The sequence below is a fragment of the Contarinia nasturtii genome, unplaced genomic scaffold (assembly GCF_009176525.2).
Source record: "Contarinia nasturtii isolate CC-2019 unplaced genomic scaffold, AAFC_CNas_1.1 Cnas_scaffold_928, whole genome shotgun sequence".
Classification (NCBI taxonomy): Eukaryota; Metazoa; Arthropoda; class Insecta; order Diptera; family Cecidomyiidae; genus Contarinia; species Contarinia nasturtii.
The window spans coordinates 3531374-3554885 of NW_022198275.1; the positions used below are offsets into that span (position 1 = coordinate 3531374).

Genomic DNA, 23512 nt, shown 5'->3' on the forward strand with positions numbered 1-23512 from the left:
TACGAACTATTCAAAAACATACCAAATAAATAGTAATTTTTTTTTTGTAAAAACAATTTTTCATTTCGGTTGGCTCTCTGATTTATATATTCGTCACATTTTCATTTGATTGCACACTGTACGATTTTCCGTTCTGCTTTTCATCATGCTTCTCATTTTACAACGCCTTGAGAGTGCTGCAATGACCGAAAACATAAATCTATCTCCTATTGACGTGTACACGTTTCATGTTTCAAGCTTAAAATATGGCGACCATTTTTTGCTAAATACACCCTCCATACAAAATGAGATGTACTTTATTAGCGTTAATTGGAATGAATGTGTCACCGTTGAAATGTTTGTCAAATAAATTTTGTTCATTTCATTTAATTTATGAGAGCATGTCCTCCACTTGTGTGGCTTCAAATATCATATATTATATGTTTATAATATTTACTAGTTTTATAATAAATACATAAATTTATACCTTCAGATAAATAGAACGGTGAAAATAATACACAGTACATATACTATATAAAGAGAAAATCGTAGCGTAATGAGTATGTTTTACTTGATTTGTGTCATTCCGTTCGTACGCTTGAATCAGTCTAAAATACACTTTTTCAAGCATAATTTCGGTGTTGTTTTTTCTTTTTCATTGTTATTTTGCTTGAGGTTGGATTTTTTTGGTGCACCAATTACGACTAGAATTATTCTTTTGTTTTGTTTTGGCGAGCATCTGGTGTGTGCATTTAATAGACGTGGAGATTATTAAGTGGAAAGCAATTTGTCTAGTGTTTATCATTTTGCTTAAAGCAATTGCGCTATTACAGGTTCAACCAAACACATATGCTCGGCTCCACGCACTGGTAATCGATTCAAACAAAAATGCTTTATTATATCAGGAACTGAATCGAATGGCTGACTAAATTCACCCAGAATAAACTTTCCGGTATCATTTTGTTGGATACGCATATGCATAAAACCTTTTGCGCTCCTGGATTTCGAAGAAAAAAAAATGGCAGAAAAAGTACAAAAGTTTTAGTAATTTAATTACCTAAAAACCTATTAAAGGTTTGTGGAATATCAAAATGTGAGCTTACTTCAACGATAGCGAAAAATCATTTCTGGCTGATTCGCAGTTGCGAACAAGAAAACTTCCTTCCATTAAGGGTCGAAGTGTGCTCTCTGCTTCAATACGTGTTAATGCGCCATGATACCATCTGAAAAAAATCGAAAATTCATCACATGAGTCGCTCATCGAAAGTGAAATTTTATACATCGTATCACATACCCTTGTCGATCCAACGAAAGCGATGTATCAATGTCAATATTATTTTTGGCACTAAATAAATTCAAATGTAGACCGCGTTCATTCGGCATTCCATCATTCTTCATCAATGACGTTCGATTGAATTGCAGAGAAAGATTCTTTCGTCCCGAGCCTGTTAAAATCGAATAGGGAGTTAAATTTCACTATTTGAATAGCACATGTGTTGTAATCTATTTCAATAAAACCCAACATACCAAATCGATTATCATCACGCATTGATAAACTGGATGATGCGTGTGACATATTGTTTGGATGATCCAGTGTACTGGGTGCATTATCATTCGATAATCCCGATTGAGCTCGTATGCGTCGATTCAATTTTGGCATATCAAATGGAAGATCGCCTAAATCCACTGATGTCGCACTGCCTGAGGTACTTTGTTTCTATTGAATAAAATACACGCAATTAAGATGACACTTTCAAAATGATGTATCAAAAAATGCTATTCAACTAACTTGTTCTGAAAGCAACAGATTTCGTCTGAGCTTTGGCATGTCGAACGGTAGATTGGCAAAATCTTCTGGTAAACTTAGCCCTGAGTTATTAAATGTTTGGTTTGAAGCTTGCGATTGATTATTGGATGCTTGTGATTCTGGCTTTTGTTGGCCACCGTTCAAATTTGGTAGAGCTAAACTCTTTATTTTTGTATCGTCACGCGATTGCAACGAGATTCCGCTGTCACTGCCTTGTATTTCATCTTTTAACAATAACGATGCACGATTTTGTAAGTAACGTCGTTTATTGGATTTTTGATTTTCCAATAGCATCATATCGACGCTGGTTTGTTTGTTCAGCTCTTTCGCTGACACATTTGACGCTCCATTATCGTTAAATAATTGTAAAGTTTTACGAGTTGCACCGGCCGCAAATATTTCGGATGACTCTTGTATTGATTTGTCGGAGATTGGACTCAAAATGTTCATGTTTGCATGCACAATAACCGGAGTTCGAAGTGGATAACGGACACGAGCGCCCGAATCTGAACTATGTGAGCTCAACGAGGCCGAATGTCGTGAGCCGGAACTAATCGAACTACGATTACCATCACTGGCACTTGAATGTATCGATTCAATGCTTCCTTCACTCGACGACATACTTTCGGTTGACGAATATTTTTGCGGACCTGCAGCGGCGGCTCTTTGTCGTCGTTTACTTTTTCGTACCTGTTTTCCCCGTTCCGGTGCATGTGAACACTTCTTTTTCAACATTGATTTTTTCGACGGTTTTTCCCGGTCATTTTGATCATTTCGACAATGATGTGGCGTTGCATTTGTTTGCGGTAAATTTGGTGCACTCTGATTACTGTCGCGATAAAGTCGTTGTTCGTGTTTTTCGGGAAATTTAATTGGCATTGGAGCCGATGATGGTGGTGAATGCGATGCATATCGACCGGCTGTTGACGCCACATTCTTGGAAGACGGTGAATTACACGATGTCGATCCAATATTTCTATTTTCACTTACTTGTCTATTCTTATGGTAATCACAGTTGAATTGTTGGTTTGTTTTCTCATCGTCATTTGGTTGCTCAGTTTTTCGATTGAACTTTGGATCAATTAGCATAATATTTCGGATGCGCTCTTCAATTTCACAATGTTCATCGGAACCGCTGAGCGGCACAGTGCTATCAAATGCCGTTTCATATACTTGAATTCGTCGTTTGCCGGACGACATTAAATCAGATTCACACGAATAGCTTCTTTCATTGACATTATTTATGGTGCAGTCAGCACATTGATCCTCACCTTGTTGGTGAACATAAAAAATGCTCTTCGAGCGATATTGTGAACCGTCATCGGTTGGCTCCGATGAGCAAATGCAGGCAGCATGGCCTAATAAACGATGCGGTGCCATTTCGTCTTCGGTAACGTCTTGGCTCTCAGCTTCAATATAGTCACGTGAATCACATGGAAATTCGTTTGGGGCTGGCGATGGCACTTCTTCACGTTCGTCGTATTCGTTGGCACTCACACAGAGCGATTCATTTTGTGACGGCGGTAAATTGCGAAGTTCGCGTCGCTTTTGGCATTCGGAACAATTTGAATCGTCCGATGTTGTCGACGAAAATGTATCACGATCATTTATCGACTGTCTTCGTTGGTAATTTCCGTTGCGCCGTTTTTGAACCGGAGGTGATGTTAGCACATCCGGAGATGGTGGGTCGTCCAAAAAACTTTTATATTTCTTTGGTGCAGTTGATGTACTGCTAACAATTGTACTTACTTTTAACGAGCGCTGTGTTTGTGTTGAATTTTTGAGTCCAGGCAACAAATCCGCATAGTAATACGGTGATTTGCTATTTAATGTGTTTGAATTTGATCCTGTATTTGGTAAACGCTGATGTGATATTGGTCGGGGTCGTTCTTGATTCGCGTATTCAGGCTCGTTATTTAAGTAACTATCGGCTACACTTTCGGATGAGTCATATTTGGATTCGGCGTGATTATATTCTTCGTCAGTTGAGTTTGGCAACGATGAATCTGGCACAAAAAAAACGTAATATTGAAATATTAATTATGATTACTTTTTATGCCGTAATCGATTCGTTCAAACGAGCTATTCATTAAAAAAGTGTATAATGTTTGTACCATGTTAAAATTATACGCGAAACATTACATTAATTTTTTATGCAATAAGAAGCTCGAGAATAAAATTGTTTGTTTTTGTATGTAATTTCTAGCTTATGTATATTATACAAGGTGCATATAACAATGTAATTTCAAGTGGATGTTTGTGTGAAGTAACTCACCTGACAAGTATTTTATTGATTTTACTGAAGATTTTTTATGTTTTGGCCTTTTACTATCCTTCGGTTCACAATAATTGAGTAAAACTTTTGGAGCTGTTGATGTTGAAGTTGATGCGGTCAACAGGGGTCGTGTCTCTTTCAAACTTGACGTTGGCAAAATCTGTGAATGGGACGTGTCAATCATTCAAGATTTTCTTATCATTTTCATTTCAAAAGTATCAGGACAAATTGAAAATAAAAGATAAAGACACCAACATCTAATTTCATACAAGCGAATAGTTTAAGGTATTGTAAAGTAAATAGCAATCACAAATGTTAGCATACTTGTTCATTAAATATGGTTGGAGATGGAAAATCGTCAGCAAATTTTACATCACGACATTGTTCTAAGCTGGATGGACGTTTTTTAACAAAGTCTACGGGTAAACTGTAATCGTCGCATATATTGACCTGTAAATAATTTACAAAATAATATATGATATATGTATGTATACGCTTGGGTGAGGCACACATTTATATTCGTTTTAGGTGTTTATATAATGGTATTCAAATTTAGTATTATAACGTATAATAAATAAGTGTATTTTATCATTGGGGTGAAAAGCAAACAAACAATTTCAAAACTAATTTCTTTTTGATTCGCAATATTTCTACGATTATATTAACGGGCTACAGGTGGAGTCAATTGATATACTGTTGAAAATTCTACAGCGTATTTAGATTGAAATTGCCAAAGGTGTGCCATTTGTATTTTACAACGGAGTCACGGTATTTTGTGATGACTCGAGTGCATGAACCAATTTGGCATTTTGATAAAACACCTCAAAACACACATATTTTTTTTGCAGCGAAATCTAAACACGCGATGCTATTCGTTGAAAAATGTGGTCACATCAATCTTTTGTTTATTTATTGATCCAACGATGACTACATGCTATTTATGTGTTTTATATTACGCCTCAAATTCAAAAGTTCGAAAAATGTCATTTTCATCAAATAACATTCTTAATTTGATTTTGTTTTTGTTATCAGAAATAATTCAAATAATTTTTCGCGTCAACATTTTTATAATGTCAATAATAATTCAAAAAAATTGTTCTGTAACATTGTGACAATAAATTAAGATGGATGGAAACAAAAAAAAACAAAGTTTAACAACTTTTTATATGGATATAAATTTATTGGCATCATTTTTACGTTGGCACTTGATTGCACGTTGAAACCTTGTGAAGTTCGGGTGACATTGTAGAAAAAATCAATTTTCTCGAGCGAAAAAAAAAGTTTTGGCTTTGGATTCGCTGCGAAACTCATAAATTTTATCATCTCTCATATTTCACACGTTTCTGGGCGAGTGAGCGGGCACGGTAAGTGGATTCGATTTCATATTTCACAAGCTTACAACCACCTAAATTCAATTTATTTAATTCAATCGAAAAACAAGTGTATGTGTTCGGATCCTCCGAAACGAAATGAAGTGAAACGAAAGGAAATCCTTGTTGACTCTTTGACCCGTATTTGAAATAAAATATATATTCGCATTTGGAAAATATATCTTTTTTGCGTTATAACAAGTAATATATCAGCGATAAATCGAATGGATTGAGTGAGTCTTGTATCATGTCGTAACGTATGGCATGTAGTGTATTATTGAAAACATTTGTGATTCACTCCGGCCGATGAGTCATCACCAACATCATCGTCGTCGTAAATGCCAAACAGTCTACCGTTTTTCCATTGCGTTGTATATATACAACATGCAAACATTTGCGCGCATTCTCGTATCGTTTGGGTTTCTTATCAAATTGCGTGCTTACGATAAATTTTTCCACTCGTTTGCCTCCAACTGGATTTTAGCAATGAAAATTCTAGTTTAATTTCTATTCATTATAGATATTAGGGGCTATTTGGCATTCGAGTATTGCTAATAAATGTATTTTCATTGTTATTATTCCATTTGAAATACGCATCAATTTCAAGCTTTTTTTTAATTGCCGTACGTCATTTACAAAGAACAGAACCGAGTAATTTGCCTAAAAGGATGCGTGTATGTTTGTGTTTATATGCAAATAGTTGACTTAATGAAAAATACTTCTTTCGAGCGTCTAGGCACAACGGGGGAAAAATCAGTATTTTCAAATTGTTCGTGGTCGGAAAATGCCATCACAAGAAGTCATTTTTGTACTAAAAATAAAACCGTCATAGAACGTAATAATGAAAAAAAAAACAATGCCGAAAGCAAAACATTCTTCGCCTTCATCAACAGGATTTTCTGGGATTCTTGCAAAAAAACGCTATAATAAAAAGCTTTTTTCCTTTTTTCCATATCTATTTTCATGGTAATTCTGTTAAACGATTTGGTTACGGTCCGATAGACAATGTCGCTTGAAAAAAGAGAGGAAAAAAAGCAAATATACACCAATTCAATATAGTATATCATCGAAATTCAACATAACACCCCCCGTTGGGTTTTGTTCAACGTCAAATGCTGCAATTTCGCCATGTAAAATGTGTTGGATAGTTGGCAAATGTATTTAGTCATGCTCATGCTCTTCGTATATGCCTCTTGAATGCCCATGTTTATAGCAGTTTTTTCTGTTTTGCTCTCATGCAAAATGGGAATTGAAGTGGTGTGAAGAGGTAGCAAAAAGAGCACCGAAACAAGCATTAAAGCAATGAAAACGCACCAAATGTGCTCAAAAATTAATGTTGATTGCGTGCGATGAGAAAGGAGAGCGTGTATGAGAATCGTGCGCTTTGAATTTCAGTGTAAATTGAGAAGTATAAAATGCAGACATCACAAAACCATCAATCGTGGTACAGGCCTAAAAGATGAGATCGAAACAGCCCCCTGTGTTCACGGTAAATAAGCATTTTTGATTAGAGTACGCGCATTATACCGACGCACACACGCTCGCTCATAAATTTTGTGTGCATGTCTACCCAAATTGTACAGCGAATAGGAACGAACATAGTGTTCGTACGCCAGCACACCATCGCACATGCATGTGTACAGCCAAACCGCATCGAGCTGTTGAAACCAGATGGCTGAATGAGTCATCCTCAGTACGGTGATCCCAATAATAGCAACAACAAAAACAACACCACCATCATCATCATCATCGCACACGCTTACTTCAACACGCATACACATACACACACACTATGTGACTCTTTCTATCCATACGGAAAATTAGTAGCCCATACTCAAACAGTTTCCAACTACGCATAATATTCGCGTGTATTTATTTCAATCTTTTTATTTATTTATATGCCTATGGAGAAGTTGATAATTTTATGTGTGGCCAAGAGGCATACACCACTTATTTCATCACTCTTACCAAAACACTTAACCACTAAATGCTGCTGCGTATGCCGTGGTCCTGTACGCAAAAATCTATTTTTCGGTTGTTATTATTATTATTACGCTCTCTCTCTCTTGATGTATATGCGAATCTGTATTGATGTAGTCCTTTTTGACTGTGTAATATGGTTTTGTCTTTTTTTGCTACAAAGCAATCATTTCACATAACGACAAGCACTTTTGAGCTCGTAACTATGGTTCCGCTATTGTTCATGTTTTTACCATCATCATCACCACCACCATTACCATTTACGTTTAACAAAAGAGCAAGGTTTCTATATTTATATGCTTTCTGCACGTTTTATTCAATTCTATTCTTATTCGTCGTTGATGTATAATATCCCCGTTCGTTTATTTGATGAAGCTGAATTTATTCGGGATTGCTCTTTGAAATGCGTGAAAATTGCCTTTCATTGAATACTCTCATGATAATAAATATCTTCTTTTCTCCTCTCTATCTCTAAACTCAATGAATATATTGCACAAAAATCGTCAATTCACTGGTTGCGGGGGGTATGATGTTTGAAAACGTTTTCTAACAATTTCTATTTTGTAAATAAATATATCACTATAACAATGCTTTTCTATTGCACACTGTGTGTTACGGAAAATTATTGACTTTATAGCTTTTATTGTCGATCGATGCGTATCTCACTTTCTAATGGCAAATAAAATCATCTTTTTAGATTAAAATCTATAATTTTTATTCTTCTCTTTAAATTGATGTGTTGTTAGGTAAATAATAAACAGTTTCTGTTTTTTGATATGTTTACAATATTATTGATTTGTAGTTGTTTGTATGTTATTATTGTTCGGCACAGTCGTAAAAAGCAAATATAGAGCAGCGAACGTCGATTTCTTATTCCGTTTCGTTATACAATCGAATTACAACTGAGAACATAGCTACGGATTTTATGTGAGCGATTCAACTAAATTTCATTGTTTGGCTTATGCTCACGCTTCTGTGGAGAGAACCAGACCGAAGCGAGAGAGAAAGAGAGAGAGAATGTAGACACGGATAAAAGTTGGCATCCGCAAGTACCGACGAGAGCGTGAGCGTGGCAGAGTCAATATGCCACAATGAATGGGACAGGCACAGGTGACGATATAGTGAGCGAGGGTGAAAACGACAATGTGAATGAGAAAGAGAGACATTACATGTGTATAAACGCAGAAGTTCGCTGTACGTGTTGAGCAAAAAAAACAACAAATGACTCAAATGGATTTTTCCACTGACTGGAATAAGACATATTTTCAGACATGCGCACATTTATTTTATACAAGACTCAAAACTATGGATTCCAAATACCTATAACTATTTTTTTAATCAAAAAATTCCCATTATTCAATCCAAAGTGCCCAGTTATACATATACAGTATCATTTTCATAATAATTCAATATACACAATAAAATTGATTATAGTGTAGCTATATGCCCAACGCAAAATAACGAACTTTAAAATGTGCTGAATTCCATTGAACGTCAGCGGTTAAAAACTCTGCCACACATTTAATTGACAAATATTTTTCTATTGCATTCGAAAAAGGGTCCAAATCACGTGAAATAGTAAATTTTCATTGAAATTTAAATGTGAATAAAATTATGGAAGAAAATTTAAATCAAAATTGCCGCTCATAGTAGTAGAATTCAGCTACTTCTTCTTCTTTTTCTTGTTCACTGAAGCTTTAAATGTCAATTTTGACATTTGTTGGTGCTATCATCATTTGGAATAAAACGAATGCAATTTCAGTCAGCAGAAACATACTTGCTACATGTAAATATGTTAGTGAAATGTTTTGTAACTAGGTATGTGCCGTGGAATATGTAAAGTTATAAATTTGTGAAATTATTGAATTTCAGTGGAAAAGTTCCTCTTTTTTTCGTTTGTGGCCGTGTGAAATAAACACGTCGATGTTATCGGGTCGGGTGTGGTTAAATAATTATAGAAAGTAATTTTGCAATAGTTTCATTCAGTATGACGGAAACTACGATGGATATATCCGAAACAAAAAGCGATACACAAAGTATCGACAGCAGTAATAGCAAAATGAATAAAATATTTCAAAATGATGATATTCAAAAGGCGATTGACCAGGTAACAAGTACTACTATACTCAATTTTATTACGTTTCATCTCTAAATATAATGTTTTTCCCCGGTGATTTGCCAGATAATTCGTTCCGATTCCATTGAAAATCCGGATTTCAATGCGGCTGATTATATCAATCAAATGTTTCCGACCGAACAATCACTGTCGACTATCGATGATGTGCTTGCAAAAATGGAAAACGAGTGTCAGCAAATAGATGAAAATATTCGTTCGGTTGTACGAAGTCAAACGACTACTGCACAAGACGGCCGATGTGCATTGTCTGAGGCTCAAAATGTCATAGGCCATCTGTTTGAACAGATTATTGAAATTAAAACTCGAGCCGAGAAAACTGAAGACATGGTCAAAGAAATAACACGCGATATTAAACAATTGGATTGGGCAAAAAAGAATTTAACCAGTGCAATCACAACGTTAAACCATTTACACATTTTGGTCGGTGGCATTGAGAATCTTTCAAAATTGGCGGAAAATCGTCAATATGGTGAACTATTGAATCCATTGCAAGCGATTATAGAAGTGAATCGACATTTTCAACAGTACACAGAGATTCCGAAAATTAAGGTAAATTAAAGGGGAAAAATGTCAATGAACCCCATTTTCAAAAAAAGCGAATAAAAATTAATCGGCTCCATTTTCCGTGATCAGGATCTATCGGTAAAAGTAAAACAAATTCAAGAGAAGCTTGCAACTCAAATAACTGCTGACTTCCACAATACATTAATGAGCACAGGTAGTTCGTCTGGCGATAAATTGTCGTTGTCGCAGTTGGCCGACGCTTGTTCCGTCGTATCTGTGCTTGAAGATCAAAAAGTGAAAGCCGACCTTCTGAAGTGGTTTATTTGTAAGTATTGTTATAACTTAACAAGAATCACATTGTTTTAACTAAAATGTATTGTTTACTTCTCTTGTCACAGCGCTTCAATTGCAAGAATACGAGCAATTATTCCATGAGAGTGATGATATTGCTTGGATTGCAAAAATCGATAAACGGTATGCATGGTTGAAACGGCATTTGCTTGACTTTGAGAATCGGCTAGGAAAAGTGTTTCCGGCTGACTGGGAATTATCTGAACGTATAACTATACAATTTTGCATAATAACACGCGATAGCCTTGCGGCATTGATGCAAAAACGTCGCACCGAAATCGATGTTAAATTATTACTATATGCCATTTCAAAAACACAACAATTTGAATTGCTACTGGCAAAACGTTTTATTGGTTTAATTTTGGCCGCAATGAACATCACCAAACCGTCTCGAGCACCGAAAATTCTACCACTTGACGATAAACCGGCAAATGCATCGGATACAGATGCAAGCCAAATTGGAAATTCACCATTTATCGGGTTGATTGGTGTGTGTTTCGAACCATTTTTGGATATTTATACCGATAGCATTGACCGAAACTTGGCCGAGCTCATTGAACGCTTTGTACTGGAAAATAGTAAAACAAAAACTGAATTCGATCCAATTAGTAATAATTCAACCGTTTTTCCGAGGTATCGTTTCGTTTTTTCACACATTTTGTGTATTTATGTACATTTGCAAGTTAAAATTAAAACCATTTTCTATTTACAGCTGCGCCGATCTATTTGTATTCTATAAAAAGTGTTTAGTTCAATGCACTCAATTGAGTACCGAACGACCGATGTATCAATTGACACAAATATTCAAAAAATATCTGCGAGAATATGCGAGCAAAATTTTGGAGCATAAAATTCCAAAAGCAACTGCTCAAATCACTTCATTGGGTTCGATTTTTATTTCTATTCTTCTGTTTGGTTTTTTATTAGTTTTTTACATGAAATTAAATTACTTTCAGGCAAGCAAATGACAAGCATGTCAATGTTGACGAAGGATTTCCAAAATCTGTCAACCGCCGCTGGTAATGTGATTCAAAATCTTTTAAAAGAAGGCGATCAACCGAGGTATTTGCGTGAAGAAATCGTTCGTTTGTGCTGCATTTTGACAACGGCCGAGTATTGTGTCGAAACGGTGGATCAACTCGAAGCAAAACTCAAAGAAAAAAGTGACGAAGCCTATACGGATAAAATCGATTTATCTGACGAAAAAGACATTTTCCATCGATGCATTTCACATTGTATCCACTTAATGGTGCAAGACATTGAATGTGGTTGCGAGGCAGCACTCATCGTTATGAATAAGGTGGGTGTAATTTTCTTTTTTTCTCTCTCTATAAGAAAGAGTCTTAACGTCTTTGTTATTTCAGACCACTTGGTACAACATTCAAAATGTAGGCGATCAGAGTCCGTTCGTTAATTCAATTTTATCAAATTTTCATACAACTATTCCAATAATTCGTGACAATTTATCAGCATCTCGAAAGTATTATACGCAATTTTGTCATAAATTTGTCAATTCATTCATTCCACGTTACATAAATGCATTGTACAAATGTCGTCTAATGAATAGTTCATCGGCATCGAATTCCGATTCAATTGGTGCAAATGCAGGTTTGGCCAATAATAACAGTAGCATCCTTGGATGTGAACAATTATTACTCGATACACATAGTTTGAAAACGATTTTATTGGATTTGCCATCGATTGGTTCGCAAGTGAAACGAAAAGCGCCGGCAAGCTATTCAAAAGTTGTGGTCAAAGGAATGACCAAAGCCGAAATGATAATTAAAATTGTGATGCAACCAACAACACCTGCACAAGCATTCATTGAACATTATTTAAAATTATTGCCAGATAGTTCACAAACCGAATTCAATAAAATAATGGATATGAAAGGGCTAAAGCGATCCGATTCAACCTATTTACTGGAATTGTACAAGCGAATGGCACCAAAAGATCCAAAACAACAATCTACGAATCCATTTGAAAATGACAGCGACCAAATTGAAGGAAGCGCCAATTCATCGGCAATGATGGCAAATGTTATAAAATCACCATCATCCAGTGAAAATTCAATCGCTTCAACTATCAAACAAACGGCCAGCAATGTGACCTCATCACTGACAGCCTCAGCTGATAAGGGTCGAATTCGAAAACTCGAAAATTTAATCAAAAAACGTTTACCGTAAAATGAATAATTTAACACACACAAAAAATAAATTACTGTTGTACTTAAAATATTTATCACATTGTTTTATGTAAATGTGATGCCCTTTTAACATATTTTTAGGGGCTATATTATGAATAATATCAATGAGAATATATAAATAAACATTCAAATCAATAAAAACAAACAATAACAACAACATTTTTTTTTAACTCAACAGTCAACAGATTGGAATTTACTTACTTGCTTCGGCAAGGTATTAACCGACACAGTAGCCGCATCTGTATCGTCACGGCGAAATCGTTCAAATTTAAAACTATTCGATCGGTATAGTTCATTGTCGTCGCAGCTTCGATTACGACACAATCTTCTCGTTAAAATACTGGTGTTGACACGTGATCTATGACAAACACACACATACCAAAAAAAAAAACATCGTTTGTATATTTGTTTTTGATGCAAAAAAAAAAAACAAAACATGAAGTTTATTAAAAACTTTTTCAACGGAATAAAACAAAGGACAAAAAGTTTATGGAAAAAGTTGTCTTGCAAAACAAAGATGTTTTGTTATAATGGAACATACCCGCATGGCTTCATATGTACATCCCAGTTGATGTTGAAATTCAAAATTTTCAATTTGGCAACGGCACGCTCACGCAGCGAAGTTTCCTTTGTTGAACCCTTTGATTTGTCGACGTTCTTGGATTTAGAGTGTTTCTCTTTTGAGCTGTATGAATTGTGACGACGAAAAAGAATGAAAATAAAGTAAAGTGTGGAATGTATAAAGGCATTGCAATCAAAGCCAAGTTTGAATAATCGGCGTTGTTCCGCAAAGGTAAAATGAAAACAAAAACCCATGTGACAAACAACGTTATGAATATTCAAAACTCAATAAGAGCATGGATCAAAGGCTACCAACGGTGTAGAAACGGTGTGTTTTTTTTTGTCAATTGACCGTGTAAATCTTTCAAAGTAAATACACATTTTGACTGTAACAAAAAGGGATGGGAAGAAAATCTGCATGAAATCACATTGTGCGTAGGAGAAATATTTCATTAAACACAATAGAAAGTAGACAAAAACCAATAGCCAATATTGTGTTTGACGGTGGTTTTGCGAATGTATGGCAAAAATCCATAGAAAAATATTCTGTGATCGATTTTGTGTGTATGTGTGTGTGTGTGATAACTTTTCTCTTGGATGCGGCACTTTTCCGTTTATTGCCTTCTATTTTTAGCATACAAAGATGAGAAAGAGCAGAGATAATAAGCAAAAGAATGAAAAACACTTGACCCGGCGCAAGATACAGAGTGAGCTCAGAAAAGGAAGATACATCGACCGCAATGACTTTTAAAAGACCTACATTTTTTTGTTGGTGTCGTCGCCTGCTGCAATATGAAAAATATGCATATAACGATTATATGTAAATGTGCACGGTGCAGTTGACAGTGGCAACCAGAGCACGGTTGATGTTGTTGGGATTCAAACAACCATTGGCTTCACGAACGTACACATGCACAGCAGTAAAAACAACAACAACAGCAACGGAAAAACTGACTATAAAGATTGTCCGATCCAATTATGTCAAGAATGAATTGAAGAAAGCAAGGCATGTCAAATAGGAAATGGCTGGAAATGAAGCTAACTTGATTGACTAACAGTCAAAGAATAGAATAGAAGAAAAAAGCGAATACATGCATATTTTGGACATGTCCAATGTCTGTTTTGGCTTCCTTTTCACGTTCTCGTTTCCTGATACAATTTTGACAAATGAAATTAGATTAATTCGTTAGAGAGACAGAGGGATGGAGCGCCAAGAGCCCGCTTATTTAACGTTCAATATAGTGTCTATTATGTCAACAATCGAAGTTTAGAAAGACTGAATGACACAATAGTACCGAAAAATGACTCATTCGACTGACTCACTCATAGACACACACACACATACATGCATATGTATGATGAAATGTCGAGGTAAAGGGGCGCATCGCATAAATCAAATACGAGCGCGTACAATTAAGCACATTACGTTAACAGACATACAAACAATAACAACATTGGTTAGTCATCGGCATACGTGGCTAGTTAGTGTTAAATGAGTTAAACCTTTAGTGAACGAAGTTTTTCTTTTTGCCAACATAACCAATCAAATAAACGACCGAACGTCCACCTAAGCATACGATCGACCAAAAATGAAGTCAATGCAGACAAAAGAATAAAAGCTGGTCAGCATGGCATTCACACGGAAACCATAACACTTCACCATCCAAGCGGAAAATATTACGATTATTGTATAGATTTGCCGCATCGTCGCTTACAAATGCAATTCCATACAAAATAAATGAACGCGATTTATTTTTCATCAAATTTTTGTGTATTTCTCTTTTTTTTGTTAGTAAGAAAAAGTTTGAGAGAATTTCTTTATAAACGAAAAAAATTGTGATTTTGTTGTTGTTTACCTGTTTCGGCGTGATTTGACTTTTCTTCGTCGTTTACGGCATTTCGATGTATCTATGTATCCCCATCCGCGATTATATTGTGGAACATTCGCATAGACCGGACCGTCTTCTATGTGAATCGATGAAGAATGTCGAAGATTTTCAGCATTTGTTGCTGCGTCACCAAAATTGTAATTACTATTGCTGTTTCGATTGTTGTTGTTGCGCGATTGTTTCAACAATGTTGATGTTGTGTTGGATAATCCTTGATTCACTTTTCGCCACACACGCTCCATTTTCTAATTGACAACGTTGCTATTTTATTTCGCTTATCCCTTCAATTCTAACACTCACAATCGAAGGATTTATCAATTAAATTTAATTAAATTCGCTCACACAATTTATTCAACTAACTACGATTGGCTTAGCACTTTGCTGGGCAAAGTTGCAACACTGAAAACGAAGCACCCATTCCCTTCAATCCTTCATCTATGCTATATTTTACGCTGAACTTTTCATTTTGGCATCATGAGAATGATAATGTATGACGGTATTTGCGAAATGAAAGAACGAAAAAAAAAACACCGTTTCACATATTGTGCGTGATGAATTCGCTTTTATTTTCAATTATTTTAATAATGTTTATCTTTTTTTTCGTGCTTTTCTTCGCGTCGTTCGTTGTTTGCGACTTTAATCGGAGACACACCACTTTCGACTGGCAAAGGTTAAGTATATTTAATGCATGCAATGTCTCACCATTTGTTTTCTATGTTTTCGTAATGTTGGTTCGATCTCAAACCGACTGACTCGTCTGGTAAGTGTAACATAGTTAAAGTTATTTTTTTTTGTTTAAAACAAAATCCCAATTTCATTACTTCCTCGCAGCACATTCGTTTCTCGACACTGTGTGGCCAATGACCGAATCAATTGGAAATTGCACACGATTCAACTCTGTACACAGCTTTTTTTTCCCTATCTAAAATTCTTCTTTCTGTTTTCTCCGCTACTGTTAGTTTTCAACCACACACACTCTATTGCCAATTTTTTTACCGTTGTTTTTTGTATTGGTTTGTCTTTCATTATTTTCGTACATTCCAAAAAAGTTTTTCGTGTCGACACATAAAGAATTTAAAAAAAATGAATGTAGAGAACACTGTTCACTTTTTGCGCCGTTTATGTGTATAATTGCTGTGAAGTGGGTTTGGTGAGTTGGTGCCGTTGATAAAAATTGATAAACGTATGTAGCGAATGGACAAAGTCATAATGTGCCGTGCAAAACCACTGAGAATTAAAATACAACTATGACCAAAGTTTAACACAACTGGATGAGTATTCCGATTGAATGAGCGAGAAAATGCGAAAAAAGAAAGAAAAAAAATGTTGAAGATGAAAACAACGAGAGTGAGAGAAAAAACCACCACCACTGTATTCGATGTCAATCGGATTTAGATGTCGTTTTTTTTCTCTTCTTTTTCCCGTGCCAGTGCCTGACTGCCGCTTCTACTTTGAGAATAAAGCTATGCTCAATTTATGTGGCTGAAAATATGCTTTGAAAATGTGCGATAGATGTTTTTTACGCACTTACACTCCCTCTCGCTTAAGTTCAACACTGTTCGACGACGCACACACACCGATTGAATCGCGCGCTGGAGAGTATTGCAAGAAGAGAGCTCATGCATAACAAAGTTCTTGCTACTTGGAACCAGCCGTTCATTTACCGATAGCAATTTTTCCAACCTCATCGTTGAAAGCATAACGCAAACAAAAAAAAAAAGCGCTCTTCGCAAAACATCTCTCTTTCTCTCTCGCATTCATTTGCAGTGCTCGGTGTATGTCAAATCGTGTGTGAGAAGCCAACCGATGGATTTTTCACTCGCCGACCGAGAAAAACAAAATTCAAACAAAAACCATTGACTTTATCATGTTTACCCGCTCTCGCACACCGTCTGTGTGTATTGGTATGCATGAAATGGCAAATGCTTCGAAGGAAGAAGCATGCGCCTAGCACATATTCAATTCTATATCATATCGATCAGAATGACTACACCATACACTGAATCCTTTTGTTTTTACTCATACGTGCGCATATCTTTGCATCGCACTCGGAATATGAGCTGACGATGTCATTTTACGAGTATATATCCCCCCGATTCGGAGAGTTTTACTCATTTCTGTTTCAGTTTTATCACTACAGCTATCCGGTAGTGTAATGCATCTTCTTATCTCTTGTTGTCGGTTTGTTGCTTAATTCACCGCATAAACACACATACACCGACCAAGTCATTTCTTGTTAGTATTTATGTCCTCTTTTTTCCAATTTATTTTATGATTTTATTGCAACGAGGATTGACTGTTGATTATATCATTTATTGAGTGTATGTGGAGAGAGAGAGAGAGAGAGACTTCATTACTTAATCCGATTTTAACAGTCGAACTGTGCTCTGCAAGGATTCATCGCTTCGTTTTCTCTCTCTGTTTGTAATTTAATTTTGCGAATGCGAAAGGGTTGTAATAATCTTTTTTAATTTCGTTGAACCACAAAGAGTGCCGATGGCGCTACGCTTAATTTGGTTAGATGATTTGGAAAAGATGCATTCCAATTGGTTTGATTTGATTGCGGCTAATGACATCAGACGATACGATGTACTCCTTTTAAAAAAAAAATTACAAAAACAAAGCAAAAGCAAACCAGATAACATGTGAACCATACCACTGATTTTAAAACGACGAAAATATTTTCATCTCAACATTATCATCATCGTCATTATACATATATGATGCATGCATACGTGTTGACTGGCGAGTAGAATTCTTGCTACCAACTACACTGTACTTTTGAATGGGCATACTCTTGGAAAACAAACAACATTGAGTTAATTTGTAATTTGAAATAGAAATTGATGTTTATTTTTACCACATTAAATAATATGCTTTTTTCTTGAAGAAAAAGAAAAAAACGATTTTTTATTTCAATAAATATAGTCCGAACGATTTTAATTTTTTATTCTTGTTCCACTCATTTCAGCTGTTTTTAATACTCTTTTTTAGCTAAACTTTATTCTTCTTCAAATTTATTACTAACTTTTTTCCATTATTGAATTTAATAAAGTAGACGATTTAATTTTTTTTAAATTTTCAATGAAGTTTTTTTTCCTTCTTCTGAGCTAAATTCGGTATACATTCATGTCACATTGGAATTGTCAACTTAATAGATTCCAATTGTTCCTTTTCATATTTTATCGTTCCCTATTTTTTTTCTGTCCCTACTTCTTTTCCGATTTTAATTAACATTTATTTGCTTCTGCTATTTAGTACATAATAACATAAAATATCAATGTTTTAGTTTTGTTTTTCATAAGGATAATTAATGAGTGAATGTTTAATGATCTGTCTAATTATGTATGAATTAAATACATCGAATGGTATATGCTAAACTGTCTATGGATAATAGTAACTTTGCGTTTTTATTTAAATGTTTATATAGCAGCACTTTGAGTGTCTTTGACCATTTTTTTATCATGATTATTTTGCTTATACAATATCAGATAGTGTGTGTGTGTGTGTGTGTTAGTGTGTTTGAGACATAAACATTTAAGTTTTCTTTGAATTGGGTTTTGATTTAATTTTAACTTAAAATAGAAACGTTTTCTTTTCTTTGCTTATTTACAGTGTTTTATGTACAAAAAAAACATGTATCAGTTTAAATTCTCCAATTGAGTAAAAATAAATCCAACGATAAATATCGGAGTAAAATAATGATAACAATTAGTGAAAGCAAACTAAAAGTGATAAGTTTTCACTCGTTCAATTTGCTTTTACCAAAATGGATTCCATGCCGAAGGTGGTGGCGTTGGTGGAAATATGGTTGGCGTATCGAATGATAGATTTGGTAAAAGTGGGAATGGGCTCGGTGAATACGAGCCAAATAGTGATAGATTTGTTTTGGATGTTTGCGATGATGTTGACGATGATGGCGATGGTAACTCTAGTGAATGATGTTGATAAAATGAATTTGATGTTGGATGTTGTGGATCAGCCAATGATGTTGTGGTTGTTGAACGTGGTGAAACTGAATCAGATACAAGATTGCCGGGAGTGTAACTATTTGGTGGAATTTCATGTTTGCTGATTGAATAGTAATGACCTGACGGTCTCTCTGATGTCGTTAATTGGGATGACGATGCGGTTGAGCTATTTGGTGGTTTGGCGCTGTTGCTATTACCATACTCATGTGAATATGGAAGTTCAATATTTGATGCTATGTTCCGAGCAATCGCTTCATTGAGCGTTGTCGATGAGGATACAGTTGACGATGATAGCAATTGTGATTTTTGTAATTTGTGCTGTGAATTTGGTGTTGTATCGATTTCAGTTTCTTTTGGGGGATAAGACATTATCCCCCAACCCAATTCCTAGCTTATGCGCGATCGTTTTGCTTGCGGTTGATCTTGACCTTGTGCCATATACGTTAATTGCACGATATGTTGAATGACATCGCGCACCCTCACAAACGGCACCTTTGGATTAACTCCCATCAATTGCACTTGATCACTGTAATCAAAAGTAAAACAATCAATTACATTTCATTCAAATACTTATATGGTTTATTTGTTTCAAATAGAAATTCGTATGCAAAAGTAAAACTATCATCTTACCGATTTCCAAGATATTGTTCAATTTTCAAAACGGACAAACGTTCGATGCACATCTCAAAGCTTAGATTTGGGAATAGCAATTCATTGAAATCAACAACCGTCATGAGCATATCATTTTCGGAATATTGATTCATATTTACGCACGGCACCGACACATTTTGAATATTACAATGGGATTTCTTGAACGGAACGGCCGAATGATTCATGGGTTGAGCGTCTTGAATGACTTTATATCGGCCAGAGCCATCGTATGGTGAGGCCAACGATTGATGAGGTTGAGAGTGTGCTGGTCGTTGATGCATTATGCCGGAGCTTTGCCTTTGTGCTTGTTGCTGCTGCTGCTGTTGTTGTAGTAACAGCTGCTGTTGTCGACGATAGTCCACAGTATTTGATCTAAATAAACGGAAATCAAAGTTAGATAATGCTCGGCATTTCCTACAGATGCTGTTTATCGCATTTCACAACTTACGCTGCTGAACTTTGTGATGATCTCACTAATGGCGGCGGTGTTTGCATTTGAGATAGATTCATTGAACCAAGATAATTTCCATATCCTTGACGATTCGACACTTGGCTTTGGATTTGTGAGGATCTTTGTGGGTAAGAATTACGTTGTTGGGCTTGCAATTGAGCCTGTGAATGTAACTGTTGCTAAAAGGTTAAAATGTGTGTTTATCATTAATTTGAGGACGTCACAAACTACAACCATAATCAATTTTTCCCATAATTCAATGGTACTAACCTGTGCCATAAATCGTGCAATATCCGCTTGTGACATTTGCGACATCGACATCATATTATTGATTCCGCCCAAGTTTTGCCACGCCTGTATAAACAAAATCAATATTCAGTGAATATGTTATAGTCATAATTTGGGAAAAAAATTGTGAAGCAGAGCATTGAAAAAGATTGGGCTTACCTGAACAGCTGCCGCAAAACTTTGCGAATTTGATGATGATGATAGGCTTTGTTGTAATTGTTGTTGTTGCTGTTGTTGCTGCTGTTGTTGTTGTTGTTGCTGCTGTTGTTGTTGCTGCTGCTGTTGCTGCTGCTGTTGTTGTTGTGCGGCACGTTGAGCTGCTGCTTGCTGAGAAAATAGAAAATTAAAAATCACGTCAGTTGTTGTTTTTTTGTTTCGTTTTTTCTCTTTTTTTTATGTGATTGTTAAGATTTATGAACTTGTACTGTAGTGTATCGATAATTACCTGTTGTGCAAGTCGATTTGCATAAGCATTGGCTTTGCGTGCTTCGTTCATTTTTTGAATTTGAGGATTTGGTACTTTTGGCGGTGGATGACTTGGTTGGCGTGTCCATTGTACTGAATTTCCATTTGGTTTTGATCCAATTAATAATTGATTTTCCACAACTTTGCTGGGCCAATAGTCTTCAAATTCGGTGCCGACGGGAAAGTAACTTTTAATATCGGTTAAACTAATCACTGCTACTGAATCACTGGCAAACAATTCATTTCGTATGCCCTGCACTTTGCAACAAAATTTTAAATATGACAAATCCCAACCGGACAAATAGTCGGCTTTCAATTTCAAATTGTCCGTTTCACCTTCAAAGTAAAATAACGGTACAAATTGTTGGCCATCTCGCACTGTATACGGTACAACCGATTCTTTATTTATACGAATGAATCCACATTTATCCGATGGTCCACTGCTGCCCATCAACAATTTTTTATAACATACATCCAAAAATTGAAAGAATTTATTTGCATCAGCTAAACGCACCACCAAATCTTTCAACGTAAACATTTCACGGCCAAACTAAAAAGAAAGATGCATAATTAGCGTCTATGTGCTATAGAAAGATTTCTTAACAAAAAAAAACACATCCAATAAAACTGACTGACATCATTAAGATTGAACACATTTATGATAAGTTATCGCAGTTCTGCTATGAAATGCACACACATGTGCATAATGAAATTTTTACTTACTTGTGAATCACAATGTTTGTGATTGATTTCATTGAGTAGTCGACTTTCACATTCTGTAATGTAGTAACTGCGAACACATGTACAACTGTAAATGTCCTGATGCAAATGATGAAGATACTTGTTAAGCAGTTTATTTTCAACCATTCGTACAGCACAATATTTTTCACCCTGTCGCAATATATATGGAATGTGAATCTTTCCAAATGTTGCCCAACCAAAATGACCACGTTGACTTCCATCATCACATGGTTTCTTCTCACCATTTTCTGAGCTACCAGCACCATTATCATTTGTTTGTTTCATTTTGTCGGCATTCGATTGCATTTGTAATTGTGACATTGCATTACTACTGTTTGACATTGTTGATGATGGCATTGTATTATTTTTTCGCACCATATAGTTCATCATACTCGATTGACCACCGGGCAATGCGGATGCGTTTGGTAGACGATTGGCCATTTGTTGTTGTGTTGCGGCATTTTTGGCTGTTTGCATTTTATAGGTTTCACGCATCTTTTCGGCCATTTCATGAATCTCGGCGTCGTCGTGTCGTTCTTCTTTTACTTTATTCTGTGACGACATGGTTAAATTAACGGTTGTGTCGTAGCTCGACAACTGTCGTAAATACGAGGGTATATCCACTTGTGATGACATCACATCAAAACAAATTTGGACGGAATCGATATCAACAGCAACAACAACACTTACGATGCGTATGGATGTCTTTCACTTTGATTCAGCTTAGGAATGACGATGGTGAAAGACCAAAATCGGGGACATACCGAGCAATCACGTTTTCTTAGAAATTATTCAGCATAAAAAGAGACATCGACAATGGTCTGTCCGTCCGTCTATTTCACTACTAATGAGAAATTTGATTCGAGAGTTTTGCTTTTATGTTGATACTGCTTTCTTTATTATAAGTTTCCGCTCCATAAACATTATTCACATACACTTTTATCCAAATTAAATATTTGTTGTCAAAATGAAGTTGCGGCTAAATTTTTTTCTTCACCGAAAACTGTAAATTTTCATTTCAAAAAAGACTAACGTATTCAACACAGTTTTTGTCTTTTTTGCTTCAACTTGAATTTATCCCAAATTTTTCACTATACTTTTAACTTCAAGTCACAATTTTTTTTTAGTTTTCAATTGATGAACGTATTGATATTGAAATCGATAGCAAATACGATCACCTTTTTAGCCTACTGAGTGAAGTATTTACGCGAATAGCAAATAATGTTTACGCTTTTCGATATTGTTTTTGTTTTTAATTAAAAATTTGATGAAAAAAAATAGTCTCAAAACATAAAGATCGAAATAGTTTTTCATTCAGCTAATTTGTCGATTGAATTGCATTTAAAAGGCAGAAATGAGAGTAATTTCTCCTAAATTTCATTCTTGGCGTTGGATGATTTTCAAAGTCGGGATCTTTCCTCACACTCAGATAAAATACGACTGATGTGTGTGCATTTCTGCCGAACAGTCGTATAAGACTATTGATATGTGTTACTCTAAAAAAATCGAGTCTCAATCGAGGCCCCGATAAATGACATGCTTGGCTCAGCTACGTACATTGCTGTTGTTCGGTACCTTTTTTTTCTAACACACACAGTCCATAATTTAGTGTATGTACACGATTTTATGTACAAATACATAACCAAGTAATATTGCAAATGGAGCTCACTATATATATGTATGGTGTGGATGTATTGCGGTATTGCGGACTTGCGTGTCCGCATCATTGTGTGTGTGTACACGCTTATTAGGTAGTGCAAGATTGTTGTTGTTTTTTGTGTACAGTACATATATTTTTTTTTTAATTTCACTATATACACGGTTTTGTCTTGTTCATGCAGTTGATGAGCGCGTACGATACGGCATAGCTTTGGTTCCCGCTGCTC

The 23512-nt window shown here is 35.6% G+C and overlaps 4 protein-coding genes across 6 annotated transcripts; 1 reads left to right on the forward strand and 3 right to left on the reverse strand.

Annotated features, from left to right (window-relative positions):
* Window positions 1-10: 10 nt before the first annotated feature.
* On the reverse strand, window positions 11-16625 carry LOC116342873. The gene is made up of 10 exons (XM_031770663.1): window positions 15027-16625; window positions 13151-13294; window positions 12811-12967; window positions 4386-4511; window positions 4062-4221; window positions 1769-3792; window positions 1507-1696; window positions 1274-1424; window positions 1083-1202; window positions 11-976 (listed from the first exon to the last, which is right to left on the reverse strand). Exons 1-10 carry the CDS (start codon window positions 15299-15301, stop codon window positions 790-792), a joined length of 3534 nt encoding a protein of 1177 aa, XP_031626523.1. The 5' UTR covers window positions 15302-16625; the 3' UTR covers window positions 11-789.
* LOC116342875 (vacuolar protein sorting-associated protein 53 homolog) lies at window positions 9140-12735 on the forward strand. Its single transcript, XM_031770665.1, has 7 exons — window positions 9140-9518; window positions 9594-10097; window positions 10182-10377; window positions 10451-11036; window positions 11116-11288; window positions 11360-11703; window positions 11768-12735. Exons 1-7 carry the CDS (start codon window positions 9399-9401, stop codon window positions 12587-12589), a joined length of 2745 nt encoding a protein of 914 aa, XP_031626525.1. The 5' UTR covers window positions 9140-9398; the 3' UTR covers window positions 12590-12735.
* Window positions 16626-18820: 2195 nt separating the features above from the next.
* LOC116343103 (putative protein TPRXL) lies at window positions 18821-19399 on the reverse strand. Its single transcript, XM_031771000.1, has one exon. The coding sequence runs from the start codon at window positions 19397-19399 to the stop codon at window positions 18821-18823; it is 579 nt and encodes a 192-aa protein (XP_031626860.1).
* Window positions 18955-23086, reverse strand: LOC116342900 (GATA zinc finger domain-containing protein 10). 3 transcript variants are annotated; one of them, XM_031770704.1, is made up of 8 exons: window positions 22317-23086; window positions 21609-22178; window positions 20866-21435; window positions 20580-20747; window positions 20403-20486; window positions 20130-20311; window positions 19661-20053; window positions 18955-19556 (listed from the first exon to the last, which is right to left on the reverse strand). In XM_031770704.1, exons 2-8 carry the CDS (start codon window positions 22131-22133, stop codon window positions 19418-19420), a joined length of 2061 nt encoding a protein of 686 aa, XP_031626564.1. In that variant the 5' UTR covers window positions 22134-22178; window positions 22317-23086; the 3' UTR covers window positions 18955-19417. The 3 variants fall into 3 exon arrangements, with proteins under 3 accessions (XP_031626564.1, XP_031626563.1, XP_031626562.1); XM_031770703.1 differs by having other exon boundaries at window positions 20130-20305; window positions 21609-23086; XM_031770702.1 differs by having other exon boundaries at window positions 21609-23086.
* Between the last annotated feature and the right edge of the window lie 426 nt (window positions 23087-23512).

What these genes read in the sequence shown, in the direction of transcription:
- LOC116342875 (XM_031770665.1), top strand. Translation starts at nt 9,399, where the DNA reads ATGACGGAAACTACGATGGATATATCCGAAACAAAAAGCGATACACAA. An exon ending in AATTCAACCGTTTTTCCGAG is followed by an intron (nt 11,037 to 11,115) that starts GTATCGTTTCGT and finishes TTCTATTTACAG; the next exon opens with CTGCGCCGATCTATTTGTAT. An exon ending in TGCTCAAATCACTTCATTGG is followed by an intron (nt 11,289 to 11,359) that starts GTTCGATTTTTA and finishes AATTACTTTCAG; the next exon opens with GCAAGCAAATGACAAGCATG.
- LOC116342900 (XM_031770702.1), bottom strand. Translation starts at nt 22,262, where the DNA reads ATGTCATCACAAGTGGATATACCCTCGTATTTACGACAGTTGTCGAGC. An exon ending in CAAATCGACTTGCACAACAG is followed by an intron (nt 20,748 to 20,865) that starts GTAATTATCGAT and finishes CTATTTTCTCAG; the next exon opens with CAAGCAGCAGCTCAACGTGC. An exon ending in TTGCACGATTTATGGCACAG is followed by an intron (nt 20,312 to 20,402) that starts GTTAGTACCATT and finishes TTAACCTTTTAG; the next exon opens with CAACAGTTACATTCACAGGC.
- LOC116342873 (XM_031770663.1), bottom strand. Translation starts at nt 15,301, where the DNA reads ATGGAGCGTGTGTGGCGAAAAGTGAATCAAGGATTATCCAACACAACA. An exon ending in GCGTGATGATAATCGATTTG is followed by an intron (nt 1,425 to 1,506) that starts GTATGTTGGGTT and finishes CGATTTTAACAG; the next exon opens with GCTCGGGACGAAAGAATCTT. An exon ending in CTTTCGTTGGATCGACAAGG is followed by an intron (nt 1,203 to 1,273) that starts GTATGTGATACG and finishes GATTTTTTTCAG; the next exon opens with ATGGTATCATGGCGCATTAA.
- LOC116343103 (XM_031771000.1), bottom strand. Translation starts at nt 19,399, where the DNA reads ATGTCTTATCCCCCAAAAGAAACTGAAATCGATACAACACCAAATTCA.